General features: G+C 40.4%; 1 protein-coding gene across 1 annotated transcript in view; it reads left to right on the top strand.

The window, feature by feature from the left end:
* The window catches only part of LOC115414331 (inositol-tetrakisphosphate 1-kinase), a 33,680-nt gene that overhangs the window by 7,431 nt on the left and 3,643 nt on the right, over positions 1 to 22,606 (top strand). The window contains exons 4-10 of the mRNA XM_030127640.1: positions 6,716 to 6,841; positions 10,675 to 10,792; positions 18,367 to 18,465; positions 18,820 to 18,860; positions 20,171 to 20,336; positions 21,609 to 21,676; positions 21,766 to 21,928. Coding sequence (XP_029983500.1) covers positions 6,716 to 6,841; positions 10,675 to 10,792; positions 18,367 to 18,465; positions 18,820 to 18,860; positions 20,171 to 20,336; positions 21,609 to 21,676; positions 21,766 to 21,928 — 781 coding nt within the window. The remainder of the gene's footprint in view (positions 1 to 6,715; positions 6,842 to 10,674; positions 10,793 to 18,366; positions 18,466 to 18,819; positions 18,861 to 20,170; positions 20,337 to 21,608; positions 21,677 to 21,765; positions 21,929 to 22,606) is intronic.

Raw genomic sequence — 22,606 nt, 5'->3', positions numbered from 1 at the left:
TTGTGTTCACACCACTGATTTGGCTGCCTAAGATGTACCCAATGCCAGTCAGTGCCTGTACTGTCATGGCCACATCACAGATGAAGATAATGGTTGCCATTGTGAAGCATTGGCCCTTTTACACAAGTCTATATACAAAGCTGTCTTCTCCAGTTACACTAGTAAATTCAAGCCCTGCCACAATCCCCTTTATGCTGTTATTATAGTGCCCTGGTGCACCACACAGAATGTTAATGCAATGTTTGGTACTGGAATATGTATTTGAGGCGTTGACCTGCTTTTTTTCCCTCGTCTGTCTTGAGTATGGTAATGTGTCAAAGTCTGAGAGGTAGCAAGTAAAAGAATGAGGTGAAGAAGAGACAGTAGCAGAGAAGGTCAATGAAAGGGTGCAGGGAGTGGAGGTATATTACACTGGAAAGCCAGAGTTGAATAAAGCCTCTGATTTATCGCTGGCAGCCACTTTAATCACCTAACCTTGTCTATGTGGTCAAACAGATGATAACAACTCAGCCTTGGATTTCCAAGGATCAGTTTATTCGAGTCATTTTCTGCCAGAATAAACTGTTATCTAATGTTGTCAAAGGCAGACTCTAACCATGAAGAGGCCAGGTCTACAGTAGGGAGTGGTGTATGTGATAGCATTTCAACTCTCGTGTGTAAAATAAGTAGGGCAGCCTTTTAAAAAATGACTGATTACCTCCTGCATGTGTAGTAGTTGGAGTACCCATTGCGCATGTTAACAAATCGTAGAGTTCACAACGACTTGGTGTCAAGCACTGTGGACCTGAGCATAGTGGCACTTACTACAGTAGTTTCAAAGTCTAGCCAATATCTTAATGTGTTCCAAGGTGAAATGTAAATCATATAAATGCATGAACTTTTCACTCCTACAAACTAAATTTATGGCAAATTGAAATCATATTGATAAGCTCTCAATGAGAAACTCAGCGTAGAAAGTAGGACAATGGCAGTAAACATGCAATTGGTGTAAAGACAAAGGCAACACAAAGTGATGGACGCGGTGTGTCGCAGGCCTTAGTCATTTCATTTGTAGGTCATGTTAAAAAACATAGTAGATATGTGTAACTGCTTTGGGGTCACTGGTGCAATTCAAAGTGTTCCTTCTTTTAGAATGTATTTTACAGCCATCCAAAATTGCTATTGTATCTTAAATAATAACTAAGTTGATTTTGGAAAGGATATCAAATTGAATTGAACCTTGGGAATCTGAATTGAAATCATTTTAGCCAACATAAGACAATATTCAGCCATAACACTAAATATTGTGTATGTGTAAATATGTGGTAGGCTGGTATTAATCCCTGTTGTACACCTTTGATCAGCTTTTCAGACTTTATCTAAAAATCAGCAACAACTGTCTGGGCCATAAAGTGATGAGCATGGCATAGCACTTACTTGGAAGAAGCGATGGAAGCTAGCTTATTTATTTCATAAAATGTGGTGCTGGGTAATATTGCTTTTTTAGTCAAACAATGTTATCTGCATAGATGGAGGAGTTGTTAAAATATGACCAGGTTTGAAATCTAATAGCTGTGACTGAATAATATCATGATCTTGTGGAAGAGCACATTGGATGTAATGAATTTTAGAGGGAAAGGACAGGAGCTCACTTCCAAAGTTGTTCAGATTAGTCACAGTGAACTACTATCAAACTGAGGATATTGTGACAGAATGAAGAGTAAACAGCCCCTGGTAGTCTTCCTGTTCACAAGGGTTACAGTGAAATTAGTAAGAAATATGAAGTTGAAATGAGATGCAGACATGAGATACCACACACTGTAGTTCCATTTAGCGATATATGGTATTTGTCACTGGAGGTTAGATCCTCCAGGGGATTGTCATCGGTGGTAAAGTCATTCTGTGTGTACTGATCTAAATCTAGCAGTCCCAGAGAGTTTATTTTATATTTCCATTTCTGGTGTGGGAAAATCTCCATACCCATCAGGATTGATAAAACAGAGAAAAACTGTCTGTCATTTGTTTGATATTTATTTTTTGAGATTATCCCTTATTCTCTTGCCTCTCTCCTTTCTTCACTCAAGCGCTTTAAGTAGCCCATTACCACACTCAGTTCATCACTGTTTTCACCCTTCTTGTTCTTCCTCTCCTTCCCTTAGATATTTTTCACCAACTCATCAATACTGACCTCTTACTCCTGAGCTCATGAGAGCCATCCTCCCAGCACTCCATACATTAGCCTGTCTGTATCACAGAGCTGATGAGGTTAACTCACCAGGCATGGCCTTAAGGAAGCCAATATTCAGTCTCAGAGCAGGAAGCCATCACAGCAAATGGCCACTGGTTTAATAGGGCTGTCCAAGCAAAGTTATTGAGTTACTGTTTTTATTATATGATAAGTGCTTAAGAATTTAAAGTCAATTTCCAGCATGCTACTGTACTTCACCCACATATTGAATTTGTGGAGGCTGATAAACATGAGATTGTCTTCAGAAGGGATTTATTGCTCATCTAAATGCATATTTACTAAACGTGGTAATCAATATTTTAAATTAGCTCAGATGTGCATAAGCTAAGACTGAGCAGGCGGATTTGAATTCTCAGGAAGCTTCATAATGTAGATTTGTAAGTCATTACATAATAACCTGACTTTGTGTTTATGGAAACACCACATTACTCAGTACAACAGTCATTTTCATATTTCCTTTTACTGATTTAACCAATGTTTAATAAAAGCAATGACTAAATGTTCTCTTAAATGCCATAAAAACTTTATGTGGGTGATTTGCTAAGTTATCCCTGTAACTGTCTTCCATAACTGCATGATTTCTCAATCTTATGTGTTTTTACACAGCACAGAAGAGGAACAACAGTAGCTCAAATACATATATTTTTCATGAAACATGTTTTCTATTTGTGAAATCAGAATGGTGGTTAAACTTAATTAATGACGTCATCAGATTTGTTTTGTATTTTTTGAGTCATTTTCCAAATATCCTAATAATGTATGTTCCAAACTAAGGAAAATGAAAAGTTTTTAGATAAATAATAACATAAAAAAACATGACAGTAGGATAAGCCTTCCACATACATTGGGAAAACCTGCTTAAGCTACTTGCCCAGTCATTGTAGTCCCACACATTAGACGTGTACTTAATGTGAGATGCAGACAGCAGCAACAGTTTGTCTCAGACACGTAGGCATCTTCTCTTACTCCAGGGTGTCAAGTGCCAAACAGCACACAGAATAAATCATTCATCACATGTCTGTCTGCTCTGTGCCTACAGTCCCTCTCCAGAGCAGCCTGAGAACAAAGCGAAAGCCAGGTGAGATTAGATGCAGCCGGGGGTAACTAGAAAGAGTCAACAGCATCTAAAACGATGAAGCAGCTTAACAGTAAAGCCTCATCAGACACAGACACACAACAGCTCCAAACAGTCAATCCTACAGTTTATTTTCACTGTACACAATTATGTTGAAAACAGAGGCAGACATATGAGCTTTTTCCCTGCTGTCTGCTCAAAACCACCATTTTTAGATTTCCCTGGGGTGAAGCTTGGCCCCTCTGTGGGGCGACATCAAAGCTGGAAATATATTGACTCTGACCCATCCTCTCCCTCCAGTGTCCAGCGTGTTCTGCGCTGTCCATCACTACCACAGCCCACTCCTTGCTCTCAGTCCCCGAGGGACTTGCAAAGACGTCAGCTGACATTTCTGCTTTTAGCATTTAGCAGGACATCAGTGACTTTACTGCTGGCTTTTTGGATGAGCTCTAAAGCAGGGTCGTTCTGTCTACGTAAAGGGAGAGGAGAGCCTCATCCCCTCCGATGTGTCTTTGCCCATGGGTGCTGACCTCATGATGTGGAGCCTTGTTTTTGTGGAGGGGCCAGGCTGCGGACAGGCCCTGTGTGTTGTGTAAGCACGAGATTAAAAGCTGTGCCTCAGTGGACTACTTGCAAATTCACTTCCAGCTTTCCCTGTCATGCAGACATCAACAGATAGACAAAAAACAAGACTGACCGCTTCAGTTTTACATCATATCACTGCTGTCACCGCTGGAGTCCACAGCAGCCAGGGATATAGACCCAGTAACAGTCCATCCCCGAGTGACAACAGGCTTTTACGAGTGTTGACTTACCAGCACCGTGCTGTTAAGGTCATGGCAGCGTTTTTATGTGTTTTTATGCATCTGCCATATGCTCACACCTTTGTGTGTACGTGTCTATTGACCACACAATTCCAGATAAACCAGCTGAACTGCTGAGGCACCAAGGAAGGAAAAATACTCTACAGCTTGTGCTTTAAGTTGTCCCTTCTTTTTCTAGTTCTTGCAGTTATACTGTTTGAATAATTGTTCTCACAGTTTGCTACGAATATCTGATTCCAACAGTGTTGTAAATCAGTTTCACTGCTGTATAATCAACTACAGTTTTCTAGGAGCTGGCACTTTTAAGGAAACATTTTAGCACAAGGAGTTTGTACTAGTCAAGGTATAGATATACTGTCTATCAATGACAGGTTTGGTCAGATATACTATCAGCTAATACCAGACAAATATACCACATAAATAGTGCTGACTAATGAATTATATTTTCATTGTTGTATTCATTATTGGCGAATGATAAAAATAATTTTATTTGCACAAGCTGTACATTCACACTGAGCATGTGAATATTTGACATATAGTATAGAGCCTTGGATACTTGGGTCAGTCATACCGTTTTGTCAGTTGAAGCCCTAGATATTTGTCAGCTACTTTTGATTAATTGGTGTCACATTGATGCTGACTGCAATGTTAGTTAATTTGCAAATCTTATCTCATTGCAACACTGAATATTGTTTTTACTGCAGATTTTCCCTATTTTGTGCAGGCCTACTAACTTATACTGCATATATATATGTATAAGCATGTGATTTCAACCAAAGCTGTCACTGGCAACTTTCCAAGCCTCATTACTGCAAATAAAAGTCTGCATGTAATTTTTTACCTGAAGGGCAAGTTACTACAGGCAGGCAGGAGGGAAGGCAGGTGGAAGAGACAGCGTGAAGATGGACAGAGGGAGCAATACTGTGTTGATGTAACATAATGAGCTCTTGAGGGAATACAGCTCTGTTAGAACATGACAGGTGTGTTGGCATTTCTTTGCATGCCTGCATAACTTGTATAGACTTCAGTGTGTGGAGGATAGGTTGGTCCTGGTCAACATATTCCATCCCAGACAGAAGGGAACATTCATCATACATCTCTCCAATAGAAAGACAGCACATGGTATCTAAATCATCTGTTTTTTTTAGCTGATTTACTGCTATATGGAGTTGACTTTTCAAGGCAAGACCACTGCTACGCCAATTAATCATCTATCTGTCTCATTTCTCACAATCATTAACCAAGTACTGTTGGCAGTGACAATGACCAACCCTAAACCAACTGAAACTGTACAGTTTTACTGCTCTTCCTTTGATCCACACCTGTGTGACTAAGGTGTATTCAGCCTCGGTTTGTGTACTGTCCGGGCAGCACAAAGCACAATGGGGTTCAGCCTGACTGGGGTTTATTTGCACAGGTGTTGCTGAAATAGTCTTTGTGTGTTGTAATCAGGTGATCCCCATTTGCTGATTAGCTCATGAGTTGGTGTAAGGCCGTGTTACGCAACAGTCTCATTTGATACTGTCTCAGTGAAATATTCATATGTTTGTTCTGGTTTAATTCATGCTGTCCTTTAGAGTCCATGCTACACTGTTACATGTACAATAATGTGTCACTGTATCTGCTTCAGGATGGTTATTTAAAGACTTTCACAGTATCCCTGCTGTTAGTAAATAGATGGCCTGAAGTCTAGCCACAGCTTGAAGTCATACTTTGGAAGACCCTACTCTGTTCCTCTGTCACAAAGCTTCATTGGCTTTTCTTTTGATGCTAAAGGCTAACATTTCCTCTTTATACCTGCTGGGTGTTTCCATGTCTGTGTATGCATGCACTGGCCCACATGAGGCTTATCACACTTGGAGGAGCTGGTTTGGCTACTTTTGAACTGCTTGGCCAGTGCAATACGGCTTTCAGATGCAGTAAACTTCAAACGAATGCTAATTTGGCGCCCCCTCAAAGGCTGTCCAATATGCTGAGTGCAACTGATGGTCTGGCCTTCCATGCCAGAGGGAGAGAGTCTGCAAGTCATAATAAAATAGATGATACTGAAAATAAATCTTGATGGTGTAATCCGAAACAAGGACAGCAAAAGTTATGGCAGTACTAAAGTTATGGTTACAAATACAGGAAGAAAACATTATTTAAAAACAGCCCTGCTGGCATTTATATAGTAGTTAAAAAAAACCCAAAAACAAACATGGAGCAAGATTAATGTGTTTGTTCATTTTTTAGACTTTTTGTGACGTTGTGGCTTAATAATTCTCTCTTTAAAGGCAAAAAAAGACAGTGGTGACAGTTAAAGGAGTCAGAGTCTTATTGTGGTAAGACACTTAGCTCATTGCTTAAACCTGGATAACATTGATTTCTTGGACTTCTAACCATATAAAAGCCAGATTTCATTTTTATAATAGACCAAACTGTAAAAGGCAGTGGCTTACAACCAAGTGGCACCATGTTACACATTCACATATAACATGACCCTCGTAGATGATTTCTGAGATGTACTAAACACAGTTAATCAATGACTACGTGCAAAATGATTCTACCTACACCGGAAGCTCTAAAACATGAATGTTCTTCTCTCCATAGCTGGACCTCAGCCAGCCTCTGGAGGACCAGGGTCCCCTGGACGTCATTATCCACAAACTGACTGACCTCATCCTGGAGGCTGACCAGAATGATTCGCAGGCTGTTCTGCTGGTGCAAAGAGTACAGGTACGCAACGCGGCCTCATGTTACCTTAGTTTAACTACATCCAGGTAGAGTAAACATTCACTGGATTTTGAGTGCATACAGTTTTAAAATAAACTGATGAAAGTGCATGTGTTTTTATGCAACACCTGAGAAGTTCCCTAAGACTTCCTTATTCCTAGTAAAGTGTTAAACATCTCACATCGGCAGGTTACAGCTTTGAATGTGACACTGTGAACACGCTTCAGAAAACCATTGTGTTTGTGATTAATCTGGCAGAGGTATAGGTAGTGTGAAAATTAATTTTATTCCACCAGCTCTGTTTCTGTCCCTGTCTCTGTGTCTGAATGAGTCAGAAAAGCTGCAGTGATGATGTGTGTCACGCAGTTCTGTCAACATGTTCCTGACTACTCAATTAAGAAGGACAAACAGGATGTCAGTGTGGATAAATTATTTGAATAACAGAATTTGTCAATATTAACACGTGGCTCATTTGCATACTTTTATGGTTCGAAAACAGTGTCTTTATATCTTACGTGACATCGTGAAAATAACCGGAGAACTGCTAATTTTTCTCAACAGGTTTTCTCCACAGAAAATGAAACGATTTATGATGATTAATCATGGTAATTTTAAAGCCAATGTATTGTTTCTGCTTTTCACATGTGACTATTTGCTTCTATTTTTTGTTCACTTGGTTTGGTTAGAAAAATGGAACATTTAAAATGTCACATTTGACTTTTGTCTAATGCAAAAAAACAAAAACACAAATATAATGACTACTTGCAGTGCTAGTAAATAACTTACCACTGTGGCTCAGCCGACTGTACCTCTTTACTTTTGGCTATCTACCTGCACACAGCTGTCATCTGTGATTACATTTCTGTTGGAAATATAAGTGTTGGCTCATCTCTAATATCACACAGCTGTGATCATAAATAAGCTTTTGTGCGTTGGATGGAGTAAGCCTTCCTCTCTAAAATAGCTCTTTATTTAAAACATCACGTCAGGCTGGGATGCACTGTGGTGATTCAGTAGCCCTAGGTGTGAGCCATGTGCACAGCAGACCTGAGTAAAATACCATTTTGCATGATCTGTCAGGGCTGCATTATAGTCGCCATAGCTTATTAATGGTAATCCAATTTAGCAGTTGTGATTTGTTGGACCTGATTAGCTTGTCTCAGAATTGTAATTAAGTTGATTTTATGATCGACAACTTCAATCAAGAGGATGTTTTAAATCACACCTACTTGGTTATAGTTCATAATAGCGCCTCCTGCCAACATTGATTCATTCATTTTCCAAGCTGCTTAGTTCTTGAGAGGGTTGTGACAATGCTAAAGCCTATCCTGGCTGGTAACGGGTAAAAGCAGGGTAAACCCAGGACGTGTCAGTGCATAACACTTCTGTGTTAAAATTAGGGCTGCACGATACTGGAAAAAGCTGACATTGTGACTTTTTTTTTACCCTGCGATATATAGTGCGATATGAAATAGCTGTGTGGTGCCAACATAAATGGTCAAACAAATTAGATGTGTTACCTCTTGTTGTGGCAACAATTGCAAGGCACTGTTGACACAGAACACGTGTTTCAATATCATCCTTCTTGCAGCTGAAATAATTCCAGATAACTGATGTTGCTTTTGCTTTTGGCACCAAGTCTTCGTTTTCAGTGATTTTCTCTTGTTCGTTGCTCATTTTTTTTCAATGTTGTTACCAGTGACTCACTCCATGAGCAGGGGCGTGGTCTGCTATGGCAAACTGATTAAGAATAGCTGTGATTGGTGGATCGCTGTGTGCAGTGTGTGCCAGGTACCCTTGAAATTAGTTGAGAACACGTTGAGTTAATTTGCCTCCTGCATTGTAGGACCTGCAATGTGACTATTGCGCACATGTATGTTGCGATGACGATGCTCAAACGATATATTGTGCAGCTCTAGTTAAAATATTTACCAACAACTAGGCCTTTTTTATGTTGAATTGTGTACTCAACATTACATCAAATCTTTCCACCAATTTTCTAATCTAATTCAGAGAAAATACATAATTTTGCTCAGCATAATGGCTTATTTCTTTTGGTCACCTTTCAGTGGTATCACATGCCCTTTACAGGGAACCACAGTAAACACATTTACCATTGACATGGTAACGCAGTATAATGGGATTTCTGCCTGAGTCAGGTCAGAGAGATATCCATTAGCTGGTGGTAAAAACAGCAACTCCCATGATCCCACTCTACTTCATAACATCATCAAACATATTTTGCTATTGTCTTGACTGAGAGGCCTCCTGACTTCTAACAGCCAATAGTACATATAGTGCATTTAAGGTGTGTCTGTGGCATCACAGAATGGGCCCTGGAGTTATTTTGTCCTTTGGAAAATATATGCCCTAAAAAACAAAAAGCTACTGGGCGACCCATACACCCTTGCTGATACACAGTATGTCTGACTTTTTCACTCCCTAACACCTGCTAGCAGTCTTCATCTCTATTTCACCTCCCCCTCTTGTCTCAGTATAAGTGGTTTTCATTTTCCGTGAGCTCAAAATCAGCAAGTGACAGTCCTTATCAGCAGAGTATTCCTCTAAACTCCTGGAAGATTACTTTGGATTTATTTTTTGGCGGCAGTGCATTTGACTTACATAAGCACTGAACTGGCTTTGATCAGCATTGCCCGTTGGATCCAGACAAATCCTACAGATGTGTCCTCCACGTCATGGCAGAGTCATTTGTTTACATGCTATATGCATGAGTATGTGTATATATTAAGGCATTATGGCATTTTTTCCACTGTAAGTGTGCACTCGATGTCTGATGTTGCCATGTGTTTAATTTCACACAAGCGTGTGTGACAGTCAAACCGTGGTGTTTTAAAAGGCTGTGATGTGAAGAGGCAGGCTGTTTGTGTAATGTGCAAGCCAGCCGGCTCCACCTGACAGCGTCTGTGAGTCAGTAAAAATCGCTCGGAAGAAAAGGTTGGCCAAGAGAAATCCACGAGAGCAAGAGATGGAAATGTGTAGAGCACGGTGAGCTGCAGAGTGGAGAGGAGGTAGTGTGGGGACAGAGCTGACAAGAGCAGAGCAGAGAAAGGGAGTGCAGTTATGTAAAATGGCAAACCTCACGCTGACCTAACAGCCGGCCGTGTAGAGTTGTAGTGATGTAACGTACACATACCCGCTGGCATTCATCTGAATCATCTCATGCTGTCTGTAAAACACATACACAAATCATGTTTGTGGAGCTTCCCTACTTCCATGTGTTTATTTAACATATGTGCATCATGTTTTATGGCAGTGATTATATACGTTTTGTAGTTTTTATTTTTTCTGTTTTAATTTTACTGAAACGTATGTGGTATTTTTCCATAAACACTGCTGTTGTAACTGTCATTGTTGAGGAGCTGGATCAGAGTAATTCACGTTTGTCACTTTCTGTACTTTCAGTAAATTTGTATGAGTTAATAATAATCACAATCAATCATCAAGCACAATGAAAGTCACATTGTTATTTCTTCTCTTTTTAAAGACTGACTTGTTCCAGAGTGAAAGATGAACATACCTGATGGTTAAATGTGCTTTTAAATCTTCAGTGTCAAAACATGACCAACACTTGCTAAGTAGATGAACACCTGATCATAACCACATAAATAATATAACCTGCTCTCATTCTTCTTTGTGGCTTAAACAGACTAGATGTTACACTGGTGCGTTGTGGATCAGAGTTCTGGATGTAATCTGAACTGAAAATTATATCTATATCAAATATTTGTTAAATTGATGTTGAGTAAAATTATATCATGCTTAGTCTTTTAATACAGACATGTACAAAATTACTACAATCTGTCTATTTGTTGCAGGACTACATTGATGCCCACCCAAAGACTATTGTTTTGGACCCACTTCCAGCCATTCGAACCCTGCTGGATCGCTGCAAGTCCTATCAGCTTGTCCACAGGATAGAGAGCTGTATGCAAGGTAAGATGTCAACACAGTGATACATGAAACCATGTGCCTGCCAATACAGTAAAAGTCTCAGAGTTCCCATAAATCCTGGAACACCTCAACAATAGTTGACCAATTTCCCAGTTATGGAAAAAGTAAAATGGAAAATCTTGGGTTGTCATGGAAAATAATTTTTTCCTCTTGTTCTTCAGCTGAGCCTGAACTGCTCTGCTATCTAGCAGAGCTCCACTAAATGGATAACATTAACATCTGAAAGGAACGAGTTATGTGTTATTGTTGTAAAGGTAGTTTATGGACTATTAGTGTTTCCTCAAAATAGCCTAAAGCATCCTATTCAAAAACTCAGTGTCACCTTCATCAAATCACCTCCATGTCACACAGTAGAACATGCAGGTTGAATAATTGTCTGACTAAATTATGTAACTTATATTATCATTTATATCTAAATAGTAGCTACTGCTGGCTGGTACCGGGTGGTTTTTATTGGGTTTATATATTAACTTTCTTCCCAACTTGCTTGCTAGCATGGTTTGCCTCCAGAGATTTAAGGACTTTGAGTAGGACATTGTTGGAATTTGACTAAAAGGGCAGAAGATTGGTGTGAAACTGATAAAGACCAAGTGTCAGTTGATAATCATAGAAACCTTGACTCTTGTCTCTGACTTTTAGATTCCTGTCTAGACTTGTCAGTTGGCAAAGCTGTAGGCTACTGAGCAGTCAGTTGTGTTCAGGTGGCAGTGATTAATCAGCCTGGGAACCAGACGCATCAGCCTGAGAGATCTGGCAGATCACTCTGGCATTGTTCCCATTCAAAATGATTTCCACTTGGACTTGATCGGGCTGTGATAATCACCACCATTTATCTGCTGTGTGGGGCTGGCATGACATGGTTTGATACGATGACGGATGGCAGCTGATCATCAGTTTTTGTTCATTTAGGATGTCTACCAGTCCTCAGGAGCAACATGAAGAGCTTTTTCTGTGACAGGCTGCACCTTCTCAGAGTTAATTGTTAGTTAACTGGTAGGGGTAAATTAGTAGTAATACTGTTTGTGACTGGACTTTACCCAGTGGATACAGCTGTGTTGGGATTTTTAGATGATCAACAACTACAGGAAATCATCTGTGAAGCTCTAACAAAAGAGAAAATCTTCATATTGAACAGCCACATCTGATTGAGGTGATATTCTCATAAACAACTGCACAAAAAGCTCTGATTGACAAGAAAGTTGTGTTCTCCATATTTCCAGCAGAATTTGGTGAGCTTAATCTACCAGTTGTGTCCTATGTGTCGATGCTCTGATTGGTTGTAGACCTATTCAGCTGCATCCTTTTTAGTCCAAGCCCATTGATAACACCCTTTGAAATGAAAAAGAACTGCGAGGTCCTAATGCAAGGTCAGTGGTTACTAATAACTGGAGAGAGAATGGAATCGGGTTACAAAAGAATCATAATAATAATAATTCATTTCAGTTAGATACCACTTGTTAAGTATAGAATACAAAAGGCTTTCCAAAAGAGGAGAAGGTAAAATACCATGACGGAATGCAATAAATTAATAAAATATAGATATAATATCAATAATAAAATAAGGCAAGTAGTAAAAAAACAGCAGTAAGAGGAGGTGGTTGTAAGGTACAACAATAAAACATCTGAAGACTTCCACAGAGTAGAGCGTACTGGTCCATGGTGGAGTACCAGTCCTGATACCCTCTAATGTTCAGAACATTCATGCCATGACAATGAATTTAAATGAATTTATCTCCAGAAAAGTGCTGTAATTCTGCATTCTTCTCAGGAACAAAATAAAAAGCTACCTGAAAAGATGTCATGTGTAAATTGATCTAGAAAGAAGACTGTCCTGGCCTGACTGGCCTTTAGGTCCATCTAAAACCCTGTTAGCGTCAGTGTGGCTTACTGAAAAACAAAAGCAGGAGTCACTGATTCAATAGACAGCGGCCCCTACCACGTTTAAGATGTCTAATTTCATTTAGAGGACAAAGATGCGGTCCTGCAGGATATCTGTCTTTCCTCTCATCTTCCCCAGGGGATACATAGGTAACATATGACATTACTGTCACCTCTCGCTTAAATAATGTTACTCGATGCTTCCGAGCAGATGTTAAATTCTTTTTGGTGGAGCGCCAGGCTAATATCACTGTTACTCTCCTTCCCTTCACATGACAAAAGCACCTTTTCCATTCTCCTCTGCGTGAACCCCGTCTGAACTTGGCTCTGCGTATGTTTCTCAGCAGACGGTCAGAATTTGTCTTAGTTTCAGTCCGGCAGCACCTTTCCCAACATCTAATCAGCAGGCAATGCTTTGTGGCCAGAGGCAGTGAAATGCAATGATGACAGGATGTCAGGGACAGGAGCACATTCCCTACCCACACACACTGTAAACACACCTGTGACTCATCCACATTTCCTTTACCCCCATACATGGCAGTAAATGTAAACCTTCAAAGAATTACTTCACCAACCATCCACGGGCCTGCAAGGAGCCGCGGTCTGGTGTCAGAGGCGTTTTAGAGTGTCAACCGTGTCAGTAGCTTCCTAAAATAGAACCACAAGAAGACGTCTTTTTATCCAAACAGACATGATGATGGTTACGTAACAAAGACTATAAGCTGCATCACTCTCTGGCTGTGCGTGTTTGGTTTGAAGAGGAACATGGCTCACTCGCTGCATTTATAGGAAGCCCTTTTTTTTCACCACTCTGTCTCCATTAATATAAGTGGTACTCTCTGCTCACGCTTAGGCCTGCATTCCTGACTTCCCTGACAATACGGCCAGTTTAGACACAAACATGGAGCATAAGCCATTATAATCCTAGAGCTAACCAGCACAAGTGCAGAAAGGACTGCATGTGACTAAGGATAAATGTTTCTTAACTCTGAAAAACAAGGTGCAACTAATAGACACTGATTTAACATTACAAGTAAATAAAATATAATGGCAAATAACATTAGAAAATGTGGAAACTCTACCTTGGTTTGCACAGCCACTTCCTCCTCCTTATCAACAGAGACCACAGTCCTGGAGCAGCTCCAGCTGCCAAGGCAACCCATTGCTAAAGGCTAAAAGAGAGCCTGCCATGCTTAACTGTCTGCATGACTCAGAATAGTACTCAATAGGAGGAAGCACTTGAGGTGCACTTGTGCTTTCTCTGGAAAAATCTGAACCTTGTTTTATCAGTTGAGTGCTAAATGGCCCCAGTACGTTTAGCAGTTCTTCTGAATTGTTTAAATTAATATAAACATAAGTGTAGCAGTTAGCTGATCTAAAGTTATGTTTCATCGAAAACAGTCAGACAATGGCCACACTAGCACTAATGGATTAGTGTCACTGTTTAATAGTTCTGTTGTCCATCTCGGTGTTGTGTTTCTTGCGTAAGCCAGAGCAAGGTAACTGTTTATGTTCCACAGTGGAATGTACTGGTTCCAGTGTATACATGAGTTTTGATATCTTGAACTGTTTTTATAGACAGAAACCGTTGTCATGTCAACTCTTCTATAAAACATCATTCTCTTCCAGCACAGGATAAAAGAATCATCCTAAATACAAGCGCGCTCCTCAGATCAAACACTAACCTTCCTGGCAGCTTTGTGTAACCAGACTGTCTGGAGGTCCCTGCATGAGCATTAATCTACACGTCAGAATGGACCAACAGAACAAGTGTCCCGTTTATGCAAGTGATCAATATTTAATCATAGCTGCACCATTAAAAAGACAAACACTGAGGCACTTTAGATCTATGAACCAAGTGGTGGACGATGGTTTGTCCACTTTATGTAGTGAAAAAACTGCCTGCCCTGTCACGTTGACCATCACATCAGGCTTTATACTCATCAGATGATGAGAATCTCATCAACAAAGTATAGGATTTACCTCTTATGTGAAAACAGACTCTTTTTTTTTTTTTAAATTGGAATTGGAGCGTAAGACTCTTAGATCCAGACTGCATTACTCTCAGGGCATAACTGTGTCTGGAGTTCAATTTTAAAAGTTGCTGTTTTGCCTCAGAGGGATGCAGAGCAGTGAGGGAAGATGCACAGGTTTCCAGGAAACAAGCTCTAAATAGCAACAGGAGAGTCCGGCTTCCATCTAAACAACACCACACTTTATGAAGCTTAATGTAACTTGGCTCTTGGCTGTTTTCTGTACCTAATGCTTCAAATCAGAGGGGAGATAATGATCTGAATGTTGGGTGTTGTAACAGGCCCGTTGTGAATTGACTTTTTCGTTCACTCTCAGGAACTCCACAGCTCTAGGCCAGTCATTTAATTGCCTCTGAGTTTAGCGTTGATGTATTTGCACATGAGAATATCTAACAGAGTGGAAGTATGAGGATATGCAGCGGGTGTCCCAAAGAGATAAAAGAAGACGAGAAACAAAAGCAATGTAGCTGGATAATGACCTTTTTAAAAGGGATCTAAATGTTGATTCCTGTAAACGTCGCCCTTGGCTCCACTGGGTCTGCTCGGAGCATGCAGTGTTTAGACAGAGTTAGAGATTGATCCCCCTCACCCTCTTGTCCCTAAAGCATCAAACCATGGCCAAGCATGCCCACTAGCACATACTCAGTCATGCACTCCTATTCACCCTTTTCTGCTCTTGGCATTATAAATTATAGTGGAGCAGAACCTTTTTTTTTTCCCTTTGTCAGAGTTTTGGTCTTTTCATAGTTTTTGTTTGACAAAAGTCTTTGGGAACTCTGTGATGTAATGTGGATATTTTCCCCACCAGATTGTTTTCTGAAAGACATTATGTTGCTATTCCTGTCCAGTTAAAATAACATCAGTATGACGAGTGTGGTTGTAGCCAGCACACAGATGACTGATGGCTAACCCTGTGAGTGTCCTGCTCCCAAAACTGACTGGCTGTGGAGCCAACAGTGGAATACACCCAGCTGCACTAGGAAAGCTCACAGCACAGAACAAGTATCAGCCTGTGAGAGAGAGAGAGAGAGAGAGAGAGACAGAGAGAGACAGAGACAGAGACAGAGAGAGAGTGTGTGTTGGAGTCTGCTGAGCATGTCTGTCTCTGTCATGTAACTAAAAAAAATAGAAATATTTGATCCGTGCCAGATCTGTTTGAGCTTGTTTGAAGGATGCAGATTTATTCCAGTGTGGAGTGTTTGGGATATTAGATTGTACTGTTTTACATTGTAGCGGTCAAAACACAGGGGAACTCTCCAAGAGCTGTGCAAGGACACATATGGAATGTGGATACTTGAAAGCTATTTCCAGGTTAAGCCAATTTCTTCTCTTTCTTTTAAGTACACAGAATATATTAACCATATGATTTTGGATTACCACAGGATTTGGTAACAGGGTACACACTACTAGAAGGACCATACTATGGTCACATTGTTGAAAACAAGTGGACAGACAGGTTATCCAAAGCTCTTTACACTTTTCTTGGAAATAAGACCATAAGTGAATACATGTGAAATGGGGCTGCTCACTCATTTCACACGAAAACTATCCTTGCATAAGCACACGTGAGAAACTGCATGTTTTTGTTTATTTCATCAAGCTGACCAGAGGCGACGATGATGATTATGCAAAATAATCATAGGCTGATATGTAATCATTGTGACAGACCTAAATGAGTCCTAACTACAAACAAGCTCCTGAAAAAGTCTGAAAATATGCATCACTGATTGAGAAGTTGTGTTCATTGTTTGTTTCTCTTAGCATTGTTGTCCTTTTCCCTAACAAATTGGAGATGTCACTAGATATTACTAGATACCAGATAATAAAAAAAAATCTATGAAAATGTGCATAACAGTACCTAACAGTGCCCATCCCTTGTCTGTGACTACTCTACAGACTCATCACCCCATTAAGTGGTTCTCCTGACCCAGGTGTCCCAGCTTGATGTCTTTTAAGAGGCTTCCGTGGAATCATTTTATCTATGGGGAGAGACTCTCAGGTTGTGTATTGGTTTTCCTGGTGCACTTGCTGGCTGCTGTGGGAGTTGTGGCTATTTGTGGGGCCCAGTGTACATCCAGAGTTCAACACTCAGCACTGGAGTTAATGTAGGCAAATGAGATTCCCCTGACCTCAGCACTAGTGGGAAAGAGAGGCCTGCCACTGCTGAGGCCCACAGCACACAAAGACCGGCGGCTTTCTATTGTGTTTTTGTCATTAGCAATTTGCCAGCTCTTGCTTTGGCCCCCTCACTGATTTCCTGTGGTGATATCTCCAGCCAGCTGCCTTATCACCCCCATGTACCTACTGTAGAAGGGAAATTGCAGGCAGCTGAACATTAATATAGATGCATCCCGGACCCTAATATGGTGGAGTGTGATGGAGCCACAGGATGTTTGTGATTTTCGGGCCTTATCAAAGCTGACCGACCTGTCACAGCAGGATGTGATGGAAAAATGCGATGTAAACAAACACAATGTGATGGAAAACAGGGAGGAGATAGGTGAGAAAGGCTGAGTGGTGGGCCCGGCTTGAGGTCGGTTTTAGTTTGGTCTTGTGTTGTGGGTGACTGATCAGTCAGGTGATGTGTGTCATTACTGGCAGGCGTGATCAAGTGACACCTGACCAATAGGCGTGGTTGTCCTCAGCTGGTCCGACGTGCCCACAGTTCCTCATGAGATTGCACGTCTTCCTGTATTTCAGCATTTTCCTGTGCGCATGTGTTTGTGTATGTGTGTAGTGTTGCCAGAGGAGCAGAAGGGCCTTCCAGCTCTTTGCAGTATTTGTTTCATTAGGACTCATTTTTCCCTCAGAAACTGTCACAAGGATTAATTTCAGATTCAGCTATTTAGCCCAGATACATCTATTTAATCTGACCGCAAATGGTGAGAATATCACACATCGGTTGAAAAGATATTCAGATTCTCATACCACGCTGTGAAAATATTCCACTACACTAAAAGATTTGAATTAAAAAGCTTAGTAGAAATATTATCAACAAAATATATTGGAAGTATATAGAGCAGTAGTCATTGTGCAAGGAGATGGTTTCTGTCAATGATTTACTGTTATATATGATGTTCTGACAATCTTTTAACTGTTGTATTCATGTGTATGTCACAGTTTACTGCTGTAATGTTAAAGATTAAGCTAATTTTTGACTACTGTTGCTATTTTAATCTACAGCAATGCATCAGGTTATGTAAGGTCATTATGTTTGTAAGACTCGTGTCTGAACTGAAGCAAAGTCAAATTTTCATAAGTACATAACAGGCCAGTTTTCAGCTTTGCTACAATGCATTTTCTAGCTAATCCAAGCCAGTTGTAAAGATTTTATTTATCTTAAAAAAGAGGAGAATTTTCACATTGTTATTCTTCAGTTTATCACAAAACGTTCGAATTCAGTGTCATAGTTTTCACTGACAGAGAAGGCGTGAGAGTTGCTAAAGTTGTCAGGATTTGCTTCTAAGTAGTACAAATACAGAGGTGCATAAAATGGAAATATCCATGCGAAGTTCAACTACCTCAGAAATGGTAGTTTCTTCCCACTACTGCCGTCCAACACTTATTCTCCTGAGTCATTCCTGTGAACTGAACTTTTCTCCCTAATCATAAACTTGTTTGTTCTGTTACTGCTCTTGTCATCAGATGAGAGAATCTGCTCTCCTCCATTCATGGTCCTGAACACAGAGTGCAGCCCAGATGTGCTGGAGCAGATCAAGAAGCAAGGACTCACATTCCCCTTCAGTGAGTGGTTCTATCTCCGTCTTACACACATTCAGCTTAATTTATTTATAGAGTGTCTGTCATACAAAATGCAGTCAACGATTTTGAGTCAAACCCAACACAGCCACGAACAGAGTTTTGCAAAACTTGTAAATATATAAATACACTACAAATTACAATATAAAATTGTTTAGGCTTCCTACTGTATTAGTCTGATCTTACGTAGGCTGTTGTTGTGTACATTGTTTTATTTGTTCCCATTATTTCTAGGAGGAGCTTTTTAGTTTAGCACCGTCATCTCATTTCTGCTTTTCAGTGCTGAAATTAGGTGCTGTCCATGACTAAATCCTGTCCTCGTCTTTATTTCTCCCACAGTTTGCAAAACACGGGTGGCTCACGGAACCAACTCCCACGAGGTAAGAGGCCACAGGGTTCAAAGGTCACTCACACCTTCCTCTGTTTGCTTTGTAAAAGCAGTACCACTCATTGTGCCGCAGGATTGTCATTTAACTCTATTCCAAACAACAACATCAGATAAAGTGCTGTACCTCATGTATCTTTGTATGTCAGCTGAAATCAATACCCCATCAGTCCTGTCATTCCACCTAAATACTCCTCATTCTTCCTCATTCTTTCACGTTCAGTGTATTGTTTAAGGTTGGGCTTCAGCTTAGGGATGGGCGATGATGGCAAAAAATATGATCACAACATTCTATTCCACATTGATCGGTATTGATATTTATTTGATGATGCTGCCTGTTTGAAGAGTTTATAGTACTTACTGCAGCTTGAAGAAGGAGGGCTCATTTGCTAAACTTTTACATAGATTTTAGTGTTAAAAAAGTGTTCCTGAATGTGTCAAAGTCTAGCAGGTAAAGACTTGGCACAGTTTTTTACTCATTTACACAAATGTATCCAAATCAAGTAAAAATGTCCTTAGCTTATCATCATGTCAGCATAAATCTTATTGTTATCCAGTTTTGAGATCCATCTATGACCCAGCCTCATTAGAACCAGTGCAGTAAATGTTACAAAAAGAGTTTAATATACTATAGCTCATTAATTTTCTTTGTGGCACTGCACTAGAAACCTTTTATTCACCTGGATTTATTTGAAAACTATATTGTACTTTAGTTGTGTTTCGTTTTGTTGCCAGTGCAGCGCAGCCATATTGAAACAAGCTAGTTGATAACATCACTCTGTGGGTTCATCTCTGCTGTTAGCTTGTTCACCAGTAGGAGTTATTGAGGTAAACACATGAGTATTGAGATAGCTGTAAGGAAGAATTTATTTGGCTTCACATAAACAGCCTAATAACAGGATGTTATGTGATCAAACAGTATCCGGTCCCTGTAATTTGAACCTGATCTTCTCAGACCTGTCACATTAACCATGATAATTTTCAATGTAGTGATTATTATAATATTAGGGCACGTTATGACAATAGGTAATATGAGTTGTGACTCACAGCTGTCTCAGTAATTATGTGTTTCCTTAACTCGTACTTATGAACAATCTAACAGCAGAGACTGTTTCAAGATGACTGTGCCCTGTTTGACACAAAGTGAAAAACTACCCAGTTTTCTGATAAATCCAAGCGAATAATAACTTTTATTGTAGTGTCATGTACATTACTTAAGTTACAAAGAAAATAAACCACAGTAATGTCCAGTGTTTCAGGTCCACTTTAAAGTTTGACATTTGTTGCATGTGTTCGTGTCCGCAGATGGCCATCATCTTTAGTGAAGAGGACCTGAAGGATGTGAAGCCTCCCTGTGTGATCCAGAGCTTCATCAACCACAATGCAGTGCTCTACAAGGTGTTCGTGGTGGGGGACTCCTACACCGTGGTGGAGAGGCCTTCGCTGAAGAACTTCCCAGCTGGACCAGCCGGTGAGGAAAAAGACAGACAGATGATACAACAGAGAGACGGGTGGCGAGGTCGGAGAGCCGCTAGTGGCCAAGCTTTCCAAATTACCCAATAAACTAGCTCATAAAATGGCTTTATAGTCCCTGTGATTGGACCTGTTCACCCTTTTAAGGGTTGCAGTAGAGTGCAATTGAATTTTGCCCCATCTGTACACGCTGTCAAAAATAAAACAAAAGGAGCCATTTATTTTCTCCATAAACACGACCCATCCTCAGTCACATAGCAGCTTTGAATGCAGGGTTGTCCCCTGACACAAATTAACCCAGTATTTGCATGTGATACAGTAAAGGCCCTTATGCAAACCAGTGTCTCCATCAGAATAGTCATCTGCTTTGTGTAACAGTGCAAAGAGAACACTTTGGGCCTGGAATGCTGAGTGGTACGAGCCTTGTCAAACACATAAAGCAGCATACCACAGTGTTACATCTGCACAGTGTTCACATCTTTGTGCTGTGCAGCCTGAAGCTCCACGTTGTATTTTGTATTGACAAAGTGGACATAAAGGCCGGATGAATGAGTGAGGGGGAAAGACAAAGTGAGGTGAGGGTCCGTGTTTGTGTTAGGAGAGAACTGGAATATAAAAGTGTTAGACGGGATTTGTTTTCAGGAATAGAAAAAAAGTCCTCCTCCTTCACATACTTCTGTTTGAATTACACTGGTATTTAGCTCGTCCAGCCTGGGAATAACACAGTCCATCTGCCTGACACTTCATTACCGCGACCCTCAATGAGCCCTGGGCCGTATTTATTTGGACAGTGTTGGAATTTACTTTTCCCCTCCACTCAGCGCTCTTCGAACCTTCCCTCAAACACCATCACATGTTAATCACCACAATGATAACAAAAAAGAAAGAGGGCGATAACTTAAGCAATCGTTTCCGTCAAATCTATCACAGCTTCAAAGAAAGCCCCTTCCTGAGGCTTAGAAGAATAGAGTAAATCACAACAGTGTCATGTCGAGTGTTCACAAAGAGCGAAACGGCATGAGTCAAGTCTGACACATGGAGCTATGTCAGACACAACCGTGGCATGTTGAGTCTTCAGAAGCATAAGTCTGACATTTCATGCATTTTCCTCCACAGATGGTAAATTATTTTAGTTGGCCTCATGAGTTAAGTAACTAGTTGAGCTCTGCTGCCACCTAGTGTCCAAACTGAGAAACGCGCCTTTGTGGTTACGTGTTGATGTAGTCTCTGGAGAATTTACCTGACACTCTTCTCTTTGTTACCTTTTCAGACAGGAAAGCCATTTTTTTCAACAGCCACAATGTTTCCAAACCAGAGTCATCCTCCGATCTGACTTCGGTACGCCCAAAATGTCACATCATGCCTCATTTTTTTGTAAGCATGTATATGTGAATTTGCTTCTGATAATAATTTATTGTTTCTTTCAGCGAGACAATGTGGAGGGAGTGTCCCAGCCGCCCAGTGACGACGTGATTAGGGAGTTGTCCAGGTCCTTGCGGCAGGCGCTGGGTGTGTCCCTGTTCGGCATTGATGTCATCATCAATAACCAAACAGGCCAACACGCCGTCATTGACATCAATGCATTCCCTGGTAAGTGGAGCATGTATATCTTGTTTATTGTGTGTATTGTGGGCTTTTGTCTGCAGATTGAGACACATAGTGATGTCATTCTTTTTTACAACCAGTTTTACTCTGTTTGTCCTGTGTAAATCGATGCTGAGTGATTAAAACAACCCCTCAGTTACTGTGTTAACACAGACTGACGTCTTCTGTTATCTACCATGTTTAGGGTTATATTACCCAGGAGATTGCAGTTGTATTACAGCAGCTGTTTGTCAAATACAATCTGTTTCCTTGAGCCTGGAATCAATCAGGCATTCGGCTTATTACAAATGAATGAAGTCGTTTTAAACGTGATTTCCACAGACCTTGAAATGTCTTAAATACAGAGTTGACAGGCCAAAAAATGTGCAATCTGGAGGTGTGCGTTACTTTAACAAGGTCATATGAATTCAATTTCACATTGACACGTCTCATGAAAAAATGTTGTCGATCATGATGTGACGAAGCTAATAGGAAACCAATAAGCACTAATGCACCGTGTAGCTGTTAATGTTTATCAGAACACACTCAGCTTGTGTGTCAGGGTGTGATTTGTGTGCTAATGTGGTATTTGTTTGTTAAAGCCTGTTGACAATAGGAAATTTAGAGGACCTGTGCAAGAAAATATGTCACCCATTATTCCTCTGTATACACTTTGGGAGCATC

This window comes from Sphaeramia orbicularis, chromosome 22 (assembly GCF_902148855.1).
Source record: "Sphaeramia orbicularis chromosome 22, fSphaOr1.1, whole genome shotgun sequence".
Classification (NCBI taxonomy): domain Eukaryota; kingdom Metazoa; phylum Chordata; class Actinopteri; order Kurtiformes; family Apogonidae; genus Sphaeramia; species Sphaeramia orbicularis.
The sequence above is the reverse complement of the archived record's forward strand: the minus strand, read 5'-3'. Positions and strand labels throughout refer to the sequence as shown.